This window comes from Melospiza georgiana, chromosome 3, assembly GCF_028018845.1.
Source record: "Melospiza georgiana isolate bMelGeo1 chromosome 3, bMelGeo1.pri, whole genome shotgun sequence".
In the NCBI taxonomy this organism is placed as follows: domain Eukaryota; kingdom Metazoa; phylum Chordata; class Aves; order Passeriformes; family Passerellidae; genus Melospiza; species Melospiza georgiana.
This window is the reverse complement of record NC_080432.1, coordinates 46,199,280-46,212,974: the sequence shown is the minus strand read 5'-3', so window position 1 is coordinate 46,212,974 and position 13,695 is coordinate 46,199,280. Positions and strand designations below refer to the sequence as shown.

General features: G+C 40.0%; 1 protein-coding gene across 1 annotated transcript in view; it reads right to left on the bottom strand.

The window, feature by feature from the left end:
- Positions 1–13,695, bottom strand: part of KIF26B (kinesin family member 26B) — a 253,565-nt gene that overhangs the window by 48,149 nt on the left and 191,721 nt on the right. Inside the window, exons 6-9 of the mRNA XM_058019915.1 lie at positions 12,758–12,851; positions 10,438–10,700; positions 7,616–7,799; positions 3,708–3,867 (exon numbers count right to left, since the gene is read on the bottom strand). Of these exons, the coding sequence (XP_057875898.1) occupies positions 3,708–3,867; positions 7,616–7,799; positions 10,438–10,700; positions 12,758–12,851 (701 nt within the window). The remainder of the gene's footprint in view (positions 1–3,707; positions 3,868–7,615; positions 7,800–10,437; positions 10,701–12,757; positions 12,852–13,695) is intronic.

The window sequence follows — 13,695 nt, the reverse complement described above, 5'->3', positions numbered from 1 at the left end:
GAACTGCCACGAATAAAATTCTTGCTTTTAACTCACACTCATCTATTTTACAGACAAGACTCCCTCCTTGGATAAGCAAAGCATGTAGCTGAAAATACAGGATGCCTCTAGAAACAGTAGCACATTGGGATAGCACATTAAGAGAGAAGCCTATTAAATAAAACAAGCAACAATTTCTGGAAGAGAAATTCATACAGCCTTGCACTTTTATAAACAGTTTCCTTACATTCTCACAGTCATTAAAATGCATAAAAATGATTATTTCCAAAACAGCATTACCATGAATTATCACCACCCATGTTGCCTAGCAACTGGAGTAATTTTTGAATAGTGAGCTATATAAACGAGTATCTGGAGTTTGTGCAAATGGGTGTTCATTTGAGGGTTTAAAACACATTCATCTTGGAAATCAGAGGCAGATAATACAGCACAGACATAAAACTGAAATACTCTTAAAAACATGAAATGGCACTAACAATTACTGCATCTTAGCAAAACCCTTCTGTAGCAGATCTAAGCCCAACCATATTTGGTCACTGACTCCCTTGCTCTTCCTTGAGCTTCCAAGTCCCCCTTTCCAATTTTTTTAAGACATTTGACATTCCCATGGAGAAAATAATTCTTGCCCAATCTTCTCAAGGATTTCTTCATACCTCAAGGGCAAAAGAAACTGGTGACATAAAATGGCAATGTATTTAAGTCAAATAAAAATTTCATTTTTATATATGACACTGAGCTGGAAGAATTATACAATCAGAACAATGTTCTTACTAAGGTTCAAAATAGGTCTGGAAATAGTGACAATAATAGTGACACTGAGAGATTAAAAGTACATATATGAAATATACAAACTCCCAGAAATCATGGTCTGGTCATTCATTATGTAGTGAATGTATTTGTATTTGCCCAGTGCAGGGATTCTTGTCCCAAATTCAGACCCATGTGAAATTTGACTTGAATACAAGAGCCCCCAAACCATATCACACTATACTGTTTGATGTCTGAGAATTTCTACATTACTTTCTTACAATTTCAAAACACAAGTTCCTGCTAAAGCTAGTATAAATGTTTGTAACTATTCCCAAAATGGGAGCGTATGGGGGCTCTTCCCAAGGGAGAGAGATTCCAACTGAATGGTTTCCAAGGCTTAGCCTTGTGGGTAAAAATTAAAGAAAAGCAACATGTGCTGGAAAACAGCATGTGTTTTTCTCATAGAGACTGCAGGTGGAGAGGCAAATTCATCCCTGGCACAAACACAGAGACCACTGAAGGCAATGCAGTGGCATCTGCTTACTCCAGCTATGAATCTGAACAAGATTTTCCCTACAACTACTGCCTGTGGAGATAAAGCTGGATACTTCAAAACTTAAGTGAATTTAAGAGCCTGCAGCCTCTCAAAGTTTAGAGAACCAAATTTTTGCCATCAGAGAAAAACTATGCATTGCAAGTTCCCAAGTCCCCAGGAAGCCATGCAATGGCTACTGACAGGCTGCCATAAAATACTTAATGGCTGTTCAATAGCTCAGATACTGAAAAGATGCTCCATTTTGTCTGCTGCTCTGTGGAAATTTACTGAGACCACACACAATGTGCAGAGCTGTCACATAAAAAAACCCCTTCCATTGTTTTCCTTTGGTCCCACTCAAAAAGGCAGTTAACAAAAATATCATTTTATACTTAGCAGTGAATGAGAACACCCCCTAGAGAAAGGGGAATTAGCCCAGTTACAGAGGCTAGTCACTGCTCTAAACACGAGGTGCCAGTGAACACATACCATCTCTTTCTGTGGGGTACTGAGCCTCTTCTGCAATGCAGCACGTGCACATCCAGATTCTCCTTCCTCTCATCTCCACTGAGGAGCAGGACACAGCTGTACTGCTGGATCACTGAGCTAAGAGTGCTCATCCAGCCACCAAAACTCTTATTTCCATTGCTCAAGAATAGACCACACGTGGGAAAAAAAATGTTTTCTGGATTCCTCCCAGCAAGAGGAAGAAAAGGTTTGCTCCAAAATATGCGAGTATATTTTTCAAATTATATTTTAAAAGTCCTCTTACAAACATGACATTGACTCTGATTTACAGATGACCAACCACTTCTCTACACTCTATAATATCTGCTTATAGGAAGAATTCTTATTAGGAGAGAACTAAAGAGGGGATTGTGGCCTGAAGAGAGCTTTGATCTTCTTTCAGCAGTACAGACATTGATGAGAAAATATGCTGACATCTCTGGCTGTGTAGGCTCAGAAGCACAACAGCTGGGAGTCACAGCAAAAAGAGATTGAACACACAGCAATTAGAAGAAGTGTTTGGTAAAGCTCTTCTCCTGGTCAGTCATTGCCAGGAAAGACAATTGATGTTGGTAACTATTCCTTGTATATTTAGTTCTAGCATAGTGAGCATTACTAACATTATCTTTTGTATTCCTACCAGTGACCTTCTCTTCAATCCATAAAATCCAACAGGAAGAATGACAGGTTTCTGATAAGCAATGCCTGAGTTACACTTTGTGAAGTGCAGAATTCAGTATTTCCAGAAAGCATGCTTTAAGTCCAGAGTACAAAACATTTTTTGAAACTAAAAGTTGGAAGAGAAACAGATTATAACCAATATCAATTCATTTTCACTTGCCAAAATGAAGACAAAAACAAAGAAGCAATCCTGAATGAACATGTGTAAATAATCAAGTTTTCAGCTTTTTAAATGCTAAAAAGGGTAAAAGGCATGGACTGAAATATTGTTCTGTGGATTACTTGGCTCATTCTCTGTGTCATCCTGTTGTTCCTAACTCCTGATGTCATACACCTGTCCTTCACGAATGGTGACATTCATTGGCAGTTTGATTACAAGGTGCTGCTGTAAGCCATTCCCATGATGCTAGTTGCTACTCCCTATGATCTAGGCTAGGGAAAAGCAATACTGCCCACAAAATCAGAACCTTCTCAATAGGAAGGCAGTATGACTCCCTGGGCTGAGAAATTAATCTGAGCTTCCTCTCAGACCTGCACACATGACACATAGGGAGAGAAAGTGATGACAAGAAGTGAACACAAGGAATACCCACTAGGTGAGCAATTCCTCTTGTTTCCCAGAAGGCACCTGCAGTAGCAATGGTCACTGGTTTACTGTGGCAAATAGGGCCTACTTCTTTTTTGCATATGAAAAGCTGACATTTAGATTCAAACCATGCAAAAACCCCCTGCAAAGTAACCTTAGGTCACAGAAGGAATCTAATGACAAACTTTCATGCTCATTGTGACATATATTTCCAATAAAGCAAATTACATACAGTGGACAGCAAGATAATTTTCTCTAAAGTGCTGCATTATGGCAGCAATGTTCCTCTCCTTGGAACAAATATGAAACATTCTCACATGCTTTGAAACATTAAAAAAAATCTTTGAACAGCCACAGAAAACAAAACCCTAATGTATTGAACTTCAAACCTTAAGATCTTTCAGCCACCTGGGTCCTATTTCAGCAGGCTTCTTCCTTTGAAACCTATTTGTCAAACACAGTGTGTAGCTCTCAGGTGTAAGGTCAGATAAGGTGTCACTGAACCTCGGGCAGCTTTTGCCACGGCTCAAGAGGGCTGCACTGACCCCAGCAGAGTGTTTTCCTCCTTACCCAAATCTGCCTCAGGCACAGACAGACAAACTGCTTTCAAGCATCCCCTCACTAGGCAGAACCCAGAGCAGCACTTACTTGTATGGGATGTGTTTGCTGCCATTGACAAGGGCGAGGATGACATTGCCCAGCGCGGGCAAGGAGAGGCAGAGGCCGGAGCTCCCCTCGCGGTTCTTGCTGAGCACTTTCACACAGCTGCCCAGGTCAATAAGGTGCAAGCGGCTGCGACCTCCAGACACTGCCACAAACAAAGAGAGCAGACAGTTAGTGTGGGCCTCCAAAAGCAGCTTCCCAGGAAAGCAAAAGTCTCACAGTGACTTGTGACGGGGAAACAACCCAGGAGCCTTCCCTAATTCCCCTTAGCAGACACGGCTGTAGACATCCTGCTAACGCGCTGTCAGCGTTTATTGCTGTACATTGCTGTCTAATCTGAACCTGCTTAAAAATTGCTGAGTACTCACTCCTGCAAGCTTAACTCTGTGAGAGTCACAAATGTGACTATATTTTTTAAAATATAGCTCTATTAGCCTGAGTTGGCTCTGTTTCTGTCACTGTCACTACTCTTTCTCTGTCTGGAAAACTACAGGCTGGGAATTCCTGCTTAGTAAGCAAGGATACTTCTCTTATTTTTCCATCCTGAATACTGTATCTTAAGAAGACACTGTGGCATCAGTGGGATGTTCAACTTTTCCTCAAGTCTATATACTTTCACAGTAGCATTTCAGCCAAGAAGTTTGCCAAGACACCAGAGGTGGATTGTGAGACAGCACCTCTGTTCTCAGAACAGTGTCTGTAAAACCGGCAATAGATCTTTATAGTTTTATCTTGTTCACTCTGCATCAGCACAATACTTCCAGAGTGAAAAGATGCTAGCATTGAAACATCAAGATTAACAGACATTTGCTCTCTTTAAAAATCTGTGCTTCCTTATGAGTCCAGGTTGGGAACTAAGTAGACTTCACAGAAGTCCTTGTAGCTCTCTACTGTCTCAGAACAATTTCCTAGCTGACTATTTTTGGACCACTCCTCCCTGTTCTCAAGAGTTAGTCTAGAAGCAGTCTGTAGAAAAAGGCAGATTTATTTCTAGGATCTTAACTCAATAGGTATAGAACAGAACAGAATCACTATGTTGTAAGAGAGAGGTAATACCAATATAGGAGGACACAAACACACCTCCAACAGCAGGACAAATCACATCTTAGTTTAGCTCTATGCAAGTTAATTCACAGCCATTTTGACACAGGATCTCAGCTTGTACATTTGGTAAGAAAAAAGAGAGAAGATGAACAAAGACAGAAGACCTCCTTTGGGATTTGTGAATAATATTCCAAAACGTATCCAGTATCTCTGTCAACAATTGTTAAAATACAGTTACATCTGCTGCTTTAAAGTCCTCTTAGTTCTTCAGCTCTATCAGGTGTTATGTAACACTGGATTTCTATGTATTCCTGTCACCAGAAAGTATCCTCAGACACTATGAGCTCCTGCACTGACTGCAGAAAACCAAGTAAAGCACCTGTACCTCTGAACTGATCATGGAGGACCTTTGTCTCCCCTCTAAGAGTCTTTAAATTCCTTAAAGAGTCCCTGAGTCCTCTAACACCGCTATTCTTAGAAGGCTGGAATTCCTTACTTGAGTGTCTCACAATCATTTATTTAGAAAAACAAAGAAATGCATTTAGTTGCTACTGTAAATGACTGTAGGTGACTTTACTGGATCACATATGATAAATATTTCTGTTGCTAAGATTACCAGATGTCGGGGAAACAAAAGAAAATTCAAGAAATCACTACCTTTCAAAAACACATTGTTTCAACATATATTCCTATTATATAACTTGAGGAAATCTAGAATAAGATCACTTACTGTTTGTTTCTTTATTATTTAATTTACATGTTGAAGTAATATTTTTGAGATTGTAGATCCACTTGATTAATCTCAAAATGAAGCTATTTGTCAGGGAAGTTGTTCACTAATGTGCCTGGCTACCATAAAGAAAAGAAGTGGAACATCCTAACACTTGGGGTTTTTTCCTATGGTCACAGAGACTTTGCAGAGCTGACAGCTGAAAAATGAAAGTGATCCAGTTCTGCCACAATGTCATTTATTTCAATGGTGCTAAGCCTGTTTCATGACAATATTGGTAATGAATCTAACAAGGAGGTAAGTACAGTATCAACGCCTTATTCTAACAGTCATTTTTTACCAAAATCACACGTTAGCCAGCCCTTTAATCTCTTATCCTTTAGAAGGTGGGTTTCTTTTTTTCCCCCCTTTCTTCCTGTCCTTTTTTAATCCTGTTACTGGAATCTATATATCTCTACTACCTTCATGGGTTTTTTCTGACAAGTCCTTCATTACAGCAGGAGACAGTGATAATCACTAGGCGCCCTTTCTGAGCAGCTGGAATTCCCCCTCATTCAATTATCAGTGGGATCTGACCCTGCCTAGCTTGTAAGGCCACTCAGATATGGGAACTTGAAGACAGGAGGATGGTCTGGCCACGAGACAAAGATATAACTAGAGGCAGTGGGCAAAGCATGCCGTATTCTAATCCAACAGGATCGTGCCTTCTTTTTCTGAAATTATAACCATAAGACAATAATATTTTCCCTTTTATTAATGGCATTTGAAAGTAGAAAAAAAGGACTGTGTGTGCACGTACTTTCGTGTAGTAAAAAATATGGAGCATTAAATAATTGCAATAATTATTCTCTCAAAATCAGCCATCTTATTCATATAAACCAGTCTGTTTGAGTATTCACTGTCTTCCTTTCCACCGCAGGGTGGTTAATTAATAAATCTTTAGTTAATTGAGATTTCTGACTGCCAATTCCACAGGGGTTATTACCTAAATACATGCAAGCTGCATTTCCATTTAGAGGAACTTTTTGGTTTTTCTCTCCTGTAAGTACACTCAGTGCAAATTTTCTTCATTTAAACATTAGGTGTTAATACTGCAGTGCTGAACACTCACTACACATCACCTTGCAATCTATTCCTTATTACCAATAGCCTGTGCAGAGCCAGGAGCTGAAACATATGCTGTTTCTGAAGAATTGCTTAAGCCCATGAGTTTAAAGAAGGAGATTTCTCTGGTCTCTTTCAAACATTTCTCCCTGTAAAGAAATGATTATTTGAAAAAAATATTTTCAATGTCAGAGTTTTCTTTTTCAGTGGGCGTTCTTCCTACATTATACAAATCTTTTATCATTGGAATTTACTAACAAAACCCACTCTCTGTATATCTTAAGTCATAAACAGTTTGGGAGACTTGAAACAGAAGACAAATATAATAAAAATATAAATGGTGTGAGAAAACAGAAAATTACAGAAACAAATTTAGACATGGAATCACCTTTTTCTGGGATATGGAAGTAAAGACACAACCCAGTGAAAGCATACATGACAAAGAGAGGAAACAAGCCTATTGGAAAAATCCAGACCCTTTACAAAGAACCATGAGAGTCCTTTGTGCACATATAGTTGGGCCAGCAACTAAAATATCATGTATCTCCAAGAAAGGGTATAGTTTATGGGTTGTCAACATCAGCTTCCCAGTTTATGGATTGCCAGCATCAGCTTCCACACACACTGCCCTATTTAGGTGCCAAAGAGGAACAGTTAACATAAGGGTGGCAAGGAATTCCAGTCACCACAATATTTTAATCCATGACCACAACACTATCTGTAAAGATAATAATAAAGGCCAATTTAAAAAGCACTTTTTTTTTTTTTTTTAAGATACAGAGGCCCTCACAGGGCTGAGAACTGCCAGTGTCTCCACAAGGGCAACTAAACTGACAAGTGGCAGTAATAATCCCCAGTGACTTTTAATGGTCTTTTGTGGGTCTTCACCAGGAACTGTTCAGCCTGCTTGTATAAATGGCCCCACCCCACACTGAATGGAGAACTCAGCTGATTTTCACCACTAAAGAACATTCTTTGAAGGCCCACTTCCCAGAGGAGCAAGAGGACAGCTTACTTCCGCCCTTGCCGCTCTTCTCCATGCGGTACTGGTAGATGTGCAGCGTGAAGAGCATGTGGGAGTTGCGGTGATCCTCCTCGTCGCAGTCCCGCTGGCTGCTGCGCCGGGAGGCGATGGCGGCGTCCAGGAAGAAGGCGGCCTTCTCTGCCGTGGGGGCACGCAGCTCGCTCTGGTTCTGAAGCTGCAGTCAACACCAGGGAGAAACGGCTGAGAAACTCCCGCACAGGTAAACACCGCCCGACAACTTCCTGCAATCAACATGTGGTGTGGATACACTGCCTTCTACTGGGACCACAAATGAGGAGATGCCCAATGAGACCCTCCTGACACTGGCAGTGGCACTAGAATGCCCTCCAGGTGCCCTCATGGCTAGAAGTGGGAAAAAAAATTGCAGAAGACATGTCAATCCCAAACTCAGCAGCAGCGGTAGGGCTATATGTTCTAACACCTTCAGAAAGTGTTACAAGGAAGCAGTCCACAGATAAATCTCAAAAATAACAGGACTGAAGCTTGTGTTCTGCCCCATGCCATATGAGGAGCAGCCCAGAAGAGAAGCCTTTTCCTTGCCCCTTCATACCACAAGTTTATTATGCACCTGCTCATAAGCCAGGGCAATCCATTAAATAGAAGAAGGCAGGTAATGTACAAACACTCATATTTGCTGGACCTCAGACCCTGTCACCAGCCTGCTCTCAACTCTTCTAAGTGACAGACAACATATGAGGGCAGATATTATTAACTCCTCCTAATATTAAGAATGCCTGCATGTTTCATGTCACCTATGACTAGTTTGTCTGTGCATGGGACACGAGACTGCAATCTGATGGCATTAGTTTTGGCAGTACACAGAACTGGCCCACAGCCCATAGGATAGATTTGTCTTGTCTGGCATAAAAACAGCAAGGAGCTCCCTGTTCATGGGGTTTGTTCCCCTGCCATATAATATAGCTGACAGTTAAGTTCTCCAAAAGACAGTAATTCTGTTTTCTCTTTACAAACATTATCCAGTCTGAGGAGGGATAAAGCTGAGGCTGTGCATAGGATTCGGTGACACACTGAAGGCTAAGCTCTCTCAGGAAAGAGGGAGGGAGACAGGAAGGAGTTAACAAGGTCAGCAGAAGGCAGGCCAGTCTGTGGGCTGATCTCACTAATGTAAGCAACAAGAAAATGTGCATACTTGGAAAGGTCCAGTGACAGACAGTATGACATATGGTGATCACTCATTTGCTATACACAGTGCTGATTCTGCATATCTGCATGGCTATAATATAATATAATATCCTCCCTTCAGCTGAGGAAATGGAGAATTTAGGTGTACAGCACATGACTCCAGAATGTCTTGTAAGCACACATGAAAAGGCTTCTTTCCTTGTAATTTAATTCAGTCCTTCACACTTCAGATATATATACATGTATCATGGAGCTACCTCTTTTTCACTAATCCAAAATAATTAATTTTGTATATGTAGCTGTACTGTCTGTATCTATGTGAAAATAAGCTACCATAATGGAATATTTTTATTATTGTTATTGTGCAAAAACACCTTAGTAAGGAATTAAATGCTAAGGAGATGCTGGTCGTGACACAGTTATGTAACACGTGCAGTGTGCAAATTCTTAACTGAACCATCCATCACCCCAATGGGAACTGTGCAGACTCAAGTCTCTCAGATTTACCAGACTGCATCAGTTACAGGACACCAGAGGGTAAGATCTCTAGTGATACAGTGAGTGTTTCATGAAATGCTGAAGTCAGGAGTTAAATGAAAATGAGAACCCTAATTGTTATTTCAAATCAAAACACAACTTTTTACCAAGTCCTTAGGTAGAATGCAAAAGAATGGAAAATATGACCTAAGTATGCCTAAAAAGCTTAAACCACAAAGAGATAAGACACAAAATTTATTGCTTGCTGTTTAAAATCTCACAGTTCATGACTTGTGTGGATATCAGTCATGATCTCTAGATGCTTGGAGGTGGATAGACCCTGTAGGTCTGTTCCCTTCTCCCTCTATTCCCCATCCTGGAATAAGCAGGGCTCTCAACAAAAGCAGCCTTTGCCTTTCAGGATGAAAGAATATTTTCAAGCTCCATCACTTTCTTCTCCTCCCTCTTCATATCCTCATACAAAAAGCAGATTTACTCCCACTCAAAAAGCAAAATGAAAGAATAGGTCCCTTTTCCCCTCAACCCAAAGGAAAGGGAAAAAATAGGGCTGCTAAGAATTTCTCATTTTCTCATAGTTACCTAGAAAATAGATGAGCCAGTTACTCATTCCTGCTAAAACTCCAAATCGGAGAAGAGTTTGAGTTTTTATTGACTTGCCCAGTTCAGGAATTTACTTCTTGGCAGCAGTTAATAAGTTGCAATTAATGTTCCCTACAACACTGCTAATGCAAATGCTATAAATAATGTCGTTTTAAAAGAAATAAACAGCCATATTAATGGCCTACAGCAATTTATGCAATAAATATTTTAGTTTGTTGTTTTGCAAAAGAGGGATCACACTTTTTTTTCTTTTTTCTTTTTTTAAAGAATGGGGTGAATTTTTGTTTGCTCTGAATGTTTTCACATTTTATTGCAAACACAAGCCCTTGCTCTATATCACTTATACCAGAGGTACAAATATTTAGGCCAAGAGAGCAGATGGCCCTGCAGCTGCAGGTCAGAAAGTTCTTGCATGTTTTAAAGTAAACACTTTCAAGTCTATAAACTCTATTCTCTGGGTAGCTCTTGAATTTGAACCATCTCTATAGATCCAGAAGAAACCAAAAAAGTCATGTTTACTTGTTTCAGTGTAAAATTGATCTTGGATTCACCTGCATGCCACAAATGGGATCTTCACAAAGGTAGACACCTGGGGACTGGCCATCTTGCAGGCTGCCTGTAGCCACTTCTGACAACAGGTCCCTCAGATTTTCTTCTTTCCCCCACACTTCCACTGCAGATATCCGGACCGAGAAGCGCGCTCCTGTCTTCTCTTTGCGTTCATTAATCAACTTGAATAGCCACGAGATGGCACAAGGAATTATTCCAAGGTTCTGCATGGAATCATCCTTCCCAATCATGGTGTATGACTTCCCTGTCAGGAATGGGGGGATGAAGAAAATATAACATCATTCCCAGGACCTTGACAGCCTTTTGCCAAGAGAGGTTATCCTGCACAGCATTCATGAAAACAACTTCACTACAACAAGAACAGTCAGAAATCGGAAAATATAGGCAGGGTAGACAAAAGGACATGGAAAATGCAGATGAAATCTTGAGCTTCTTTCAAAAATCACTACCTGGTGCATTCCCCTGACATTTCCCATTCCCAAGCAGGGTGCTGCAGGCCCCCACCTTGCAATGCTGCAGCATCTGATGTGGTTGAATCATGGAGGGAATTGAGCAAAGCAGGAGTGCCATGGTCTCTAAAGAACTCTACTTTGAATAATCTAAGTGTGGTATTCTTTCAATACCATTTTACTTCAAAGCACTAGACTGTATTTCAAATGCTGGAGTTGAGATTGATATAAACCTAATCCCAGAATCACACAGATTCAACTTAATTCAGAAAAAAATCCCCAAAACCAACCAGGTATATGTGATCACTTGCTGCAGAAATGGGTTCACTACAATTAATATTTCCTCTGGGCCAAAACCATCCCCAATGGTTTTAACTCTGCAATTATAGCTCTGCCTTTTCTTTGCTGTAAAAGTTTGTTGATTAAGAACAGACACAGAGTACTGTCTTAAACTGCTTTAGGTGTCACTACTTATAATGCCTTTAGATGAGTTTTCTAAAACTCCTAAATTTATAAGCCAAATGATAAAGGTATACATCCTTTCAGGCAAGTACCTGTGGCTTCTTTACCTTGTTTCATTTCTTATGTTGAATCTATGTGCAAAAAGAGCAGTGAAAAAAATACTTCTATGCATGTGTCTCTGTCAAGGTCTGGGTAAGTTCATGGCTTTTGGAATGGTGGTGGTGCAGTTAACAAAGCAACTGCAGAGACCCAACTCGTGCTTCAGCAAAAGCCTAGCTGGGATATCTCTCTAAAGGATATGTAGCCTGTTCTCTGGTGGCTTCCTTTTCCATCTCATTTGCAATGTTGTGTTTGGCAGGTCACATCTAAGAGCTCATCCTAGTGTCATTCCTGCCTGGTCCAGAGGGGCCTTCTGGTGTAACTGGAACACCAACCTGCTCCATTCATTGTACCAGACTTGGCTGCATTGCAGCATTCAGAGCTCTCCAGGTTTTGTTGGCTATCATTTGGGATAATCATGGCCTGATACAGCTTGATCTTCTTTACCACTAGCAAAACTGAATTATCCTTTTAAGTTATATTTGTACATCTGTGGTTGTTTGATACAATAAAGAATGGAAATCATTGCTCACATGCATTAAACCCCTTTTCATTCAAGAGAGAGTACTTCCAAAATACAATTAGATAAACATGAACAAAACATATGATTACTCTCAAAATCCAGGTATTTCAAAATAATAGTGTGTTAATGATGATGATGATTGTCCTTTTTATCATCCTTCCATGAATCCCTGAAAAATGATATTGAAGCACGTCCAAAGTGTGAGTTTTTATCCACCAGTAACATTCATCACCCATTAGAATAAGACTTGTTTGAGACACAGCAGGAAGAGGTCAGTAATGAGTGAACTGTCTAATCAGGGAATAGAGTATAAATCAAACTGAGTGCCCAGTCACACTCCATAAGAGAGCCATCATAAACATCAAGTACTTGAGTGAATACTCATAGTGCACAGCTTGATACAAGTGGCATTTGGGCAAACCAACACCAGGCACATTTGGAAAACTGTAGATCACTGTTGGACCATTCATTAACAACTGAAGACAATGAAAGACAAAATTGCTATAATATTTAAGGGCTGAAACGAAGCAATAATTCAAAGGTAACTTCTGTTTCAAAGAACACGCTGTCCAAATTTACACAATAAGAAAAGTGAATAAATGTGTAAGCAAGAGGTGAAGATGTAGCACGAGATCATGCACAGGTACTTTCAAATACAATTAATATGCACAGACAAATAAGTTTGTTTTCCTTAACCTAACAGATTAGCAATCCTGTATTAAAAATATTCATTTTGCTCCTTGAGTAGGGAAATTTAGCAATACCAACCAAGCTTGGCATGGCCAAAGCAGAACACGCAGCCATCTGCCCCATTGACCACAGACTGGATCACCTCAGCCACAGTCCCAGCACATACTTCGGCCTGTCACAGGTATTGGGAAAAAAAAAAAAAAAGATTAAAAATACAGGAAAGAAAAAAACCTGAAGCATTAACAATAATGAGGAAAATAATTATTTTCACCGGAAAGGTGCGTTAATGTCTTCCCTGCTCCAGATATCATGTTGAAGTAACAAAAAATCTAACCTGGCTTGTCTCATTCATGTGACCTGTGCTGTTGATGGGAATGACATTAATTGTATAAGCACATGAAGCAGGATTTTTGTTCTGTATCAAGTAAGTTTCATTCACTGATGCATAAACATCCTTTGTGGCATTAAAAAAATTTCACATATTGTAAGGGGGTGCAGTTGGTTTGTTAAAACTGCCTATTTAAGGGATTTTAAAATAAAGTTTTGATTAAAAAACAACACTGAGGAATTTTTGCATGCTCAGTTATTTGCCCAGTTATGGACTGAGTTTAATTCCACAAGCATGTGAGTAAGGAATGCAAAGGGAACAAACAGCTCTTTGGAATTAGCTAAGAGACCCAACATTATTATGAGTCTTCTCAGCTTTTTACAGTACTAGACTCCATTCTGAAGACTGTAGCAGTATTTTAAGGAGTACAACACAGAAATTTACCCCAGGCATTCTTGGATTTAAGGTTCAAGCAGGCTGAATGGTTGACAGTGCTCCTGCAGCAACTGCTTAACAACAGTGAATGAAACTCAATCAGAATTCACAGTTTAGGCCTCCATGGGAAGCACTTTGCATTTGACAACACATCAAGTAAATCCACCCTGTGTCATGGCTACTTCTAGACTATCTCTACAACAGAAAATAAAATGGGCCAAGAAAGGGACTGTTCACAGGCCAGCCCCTTGAA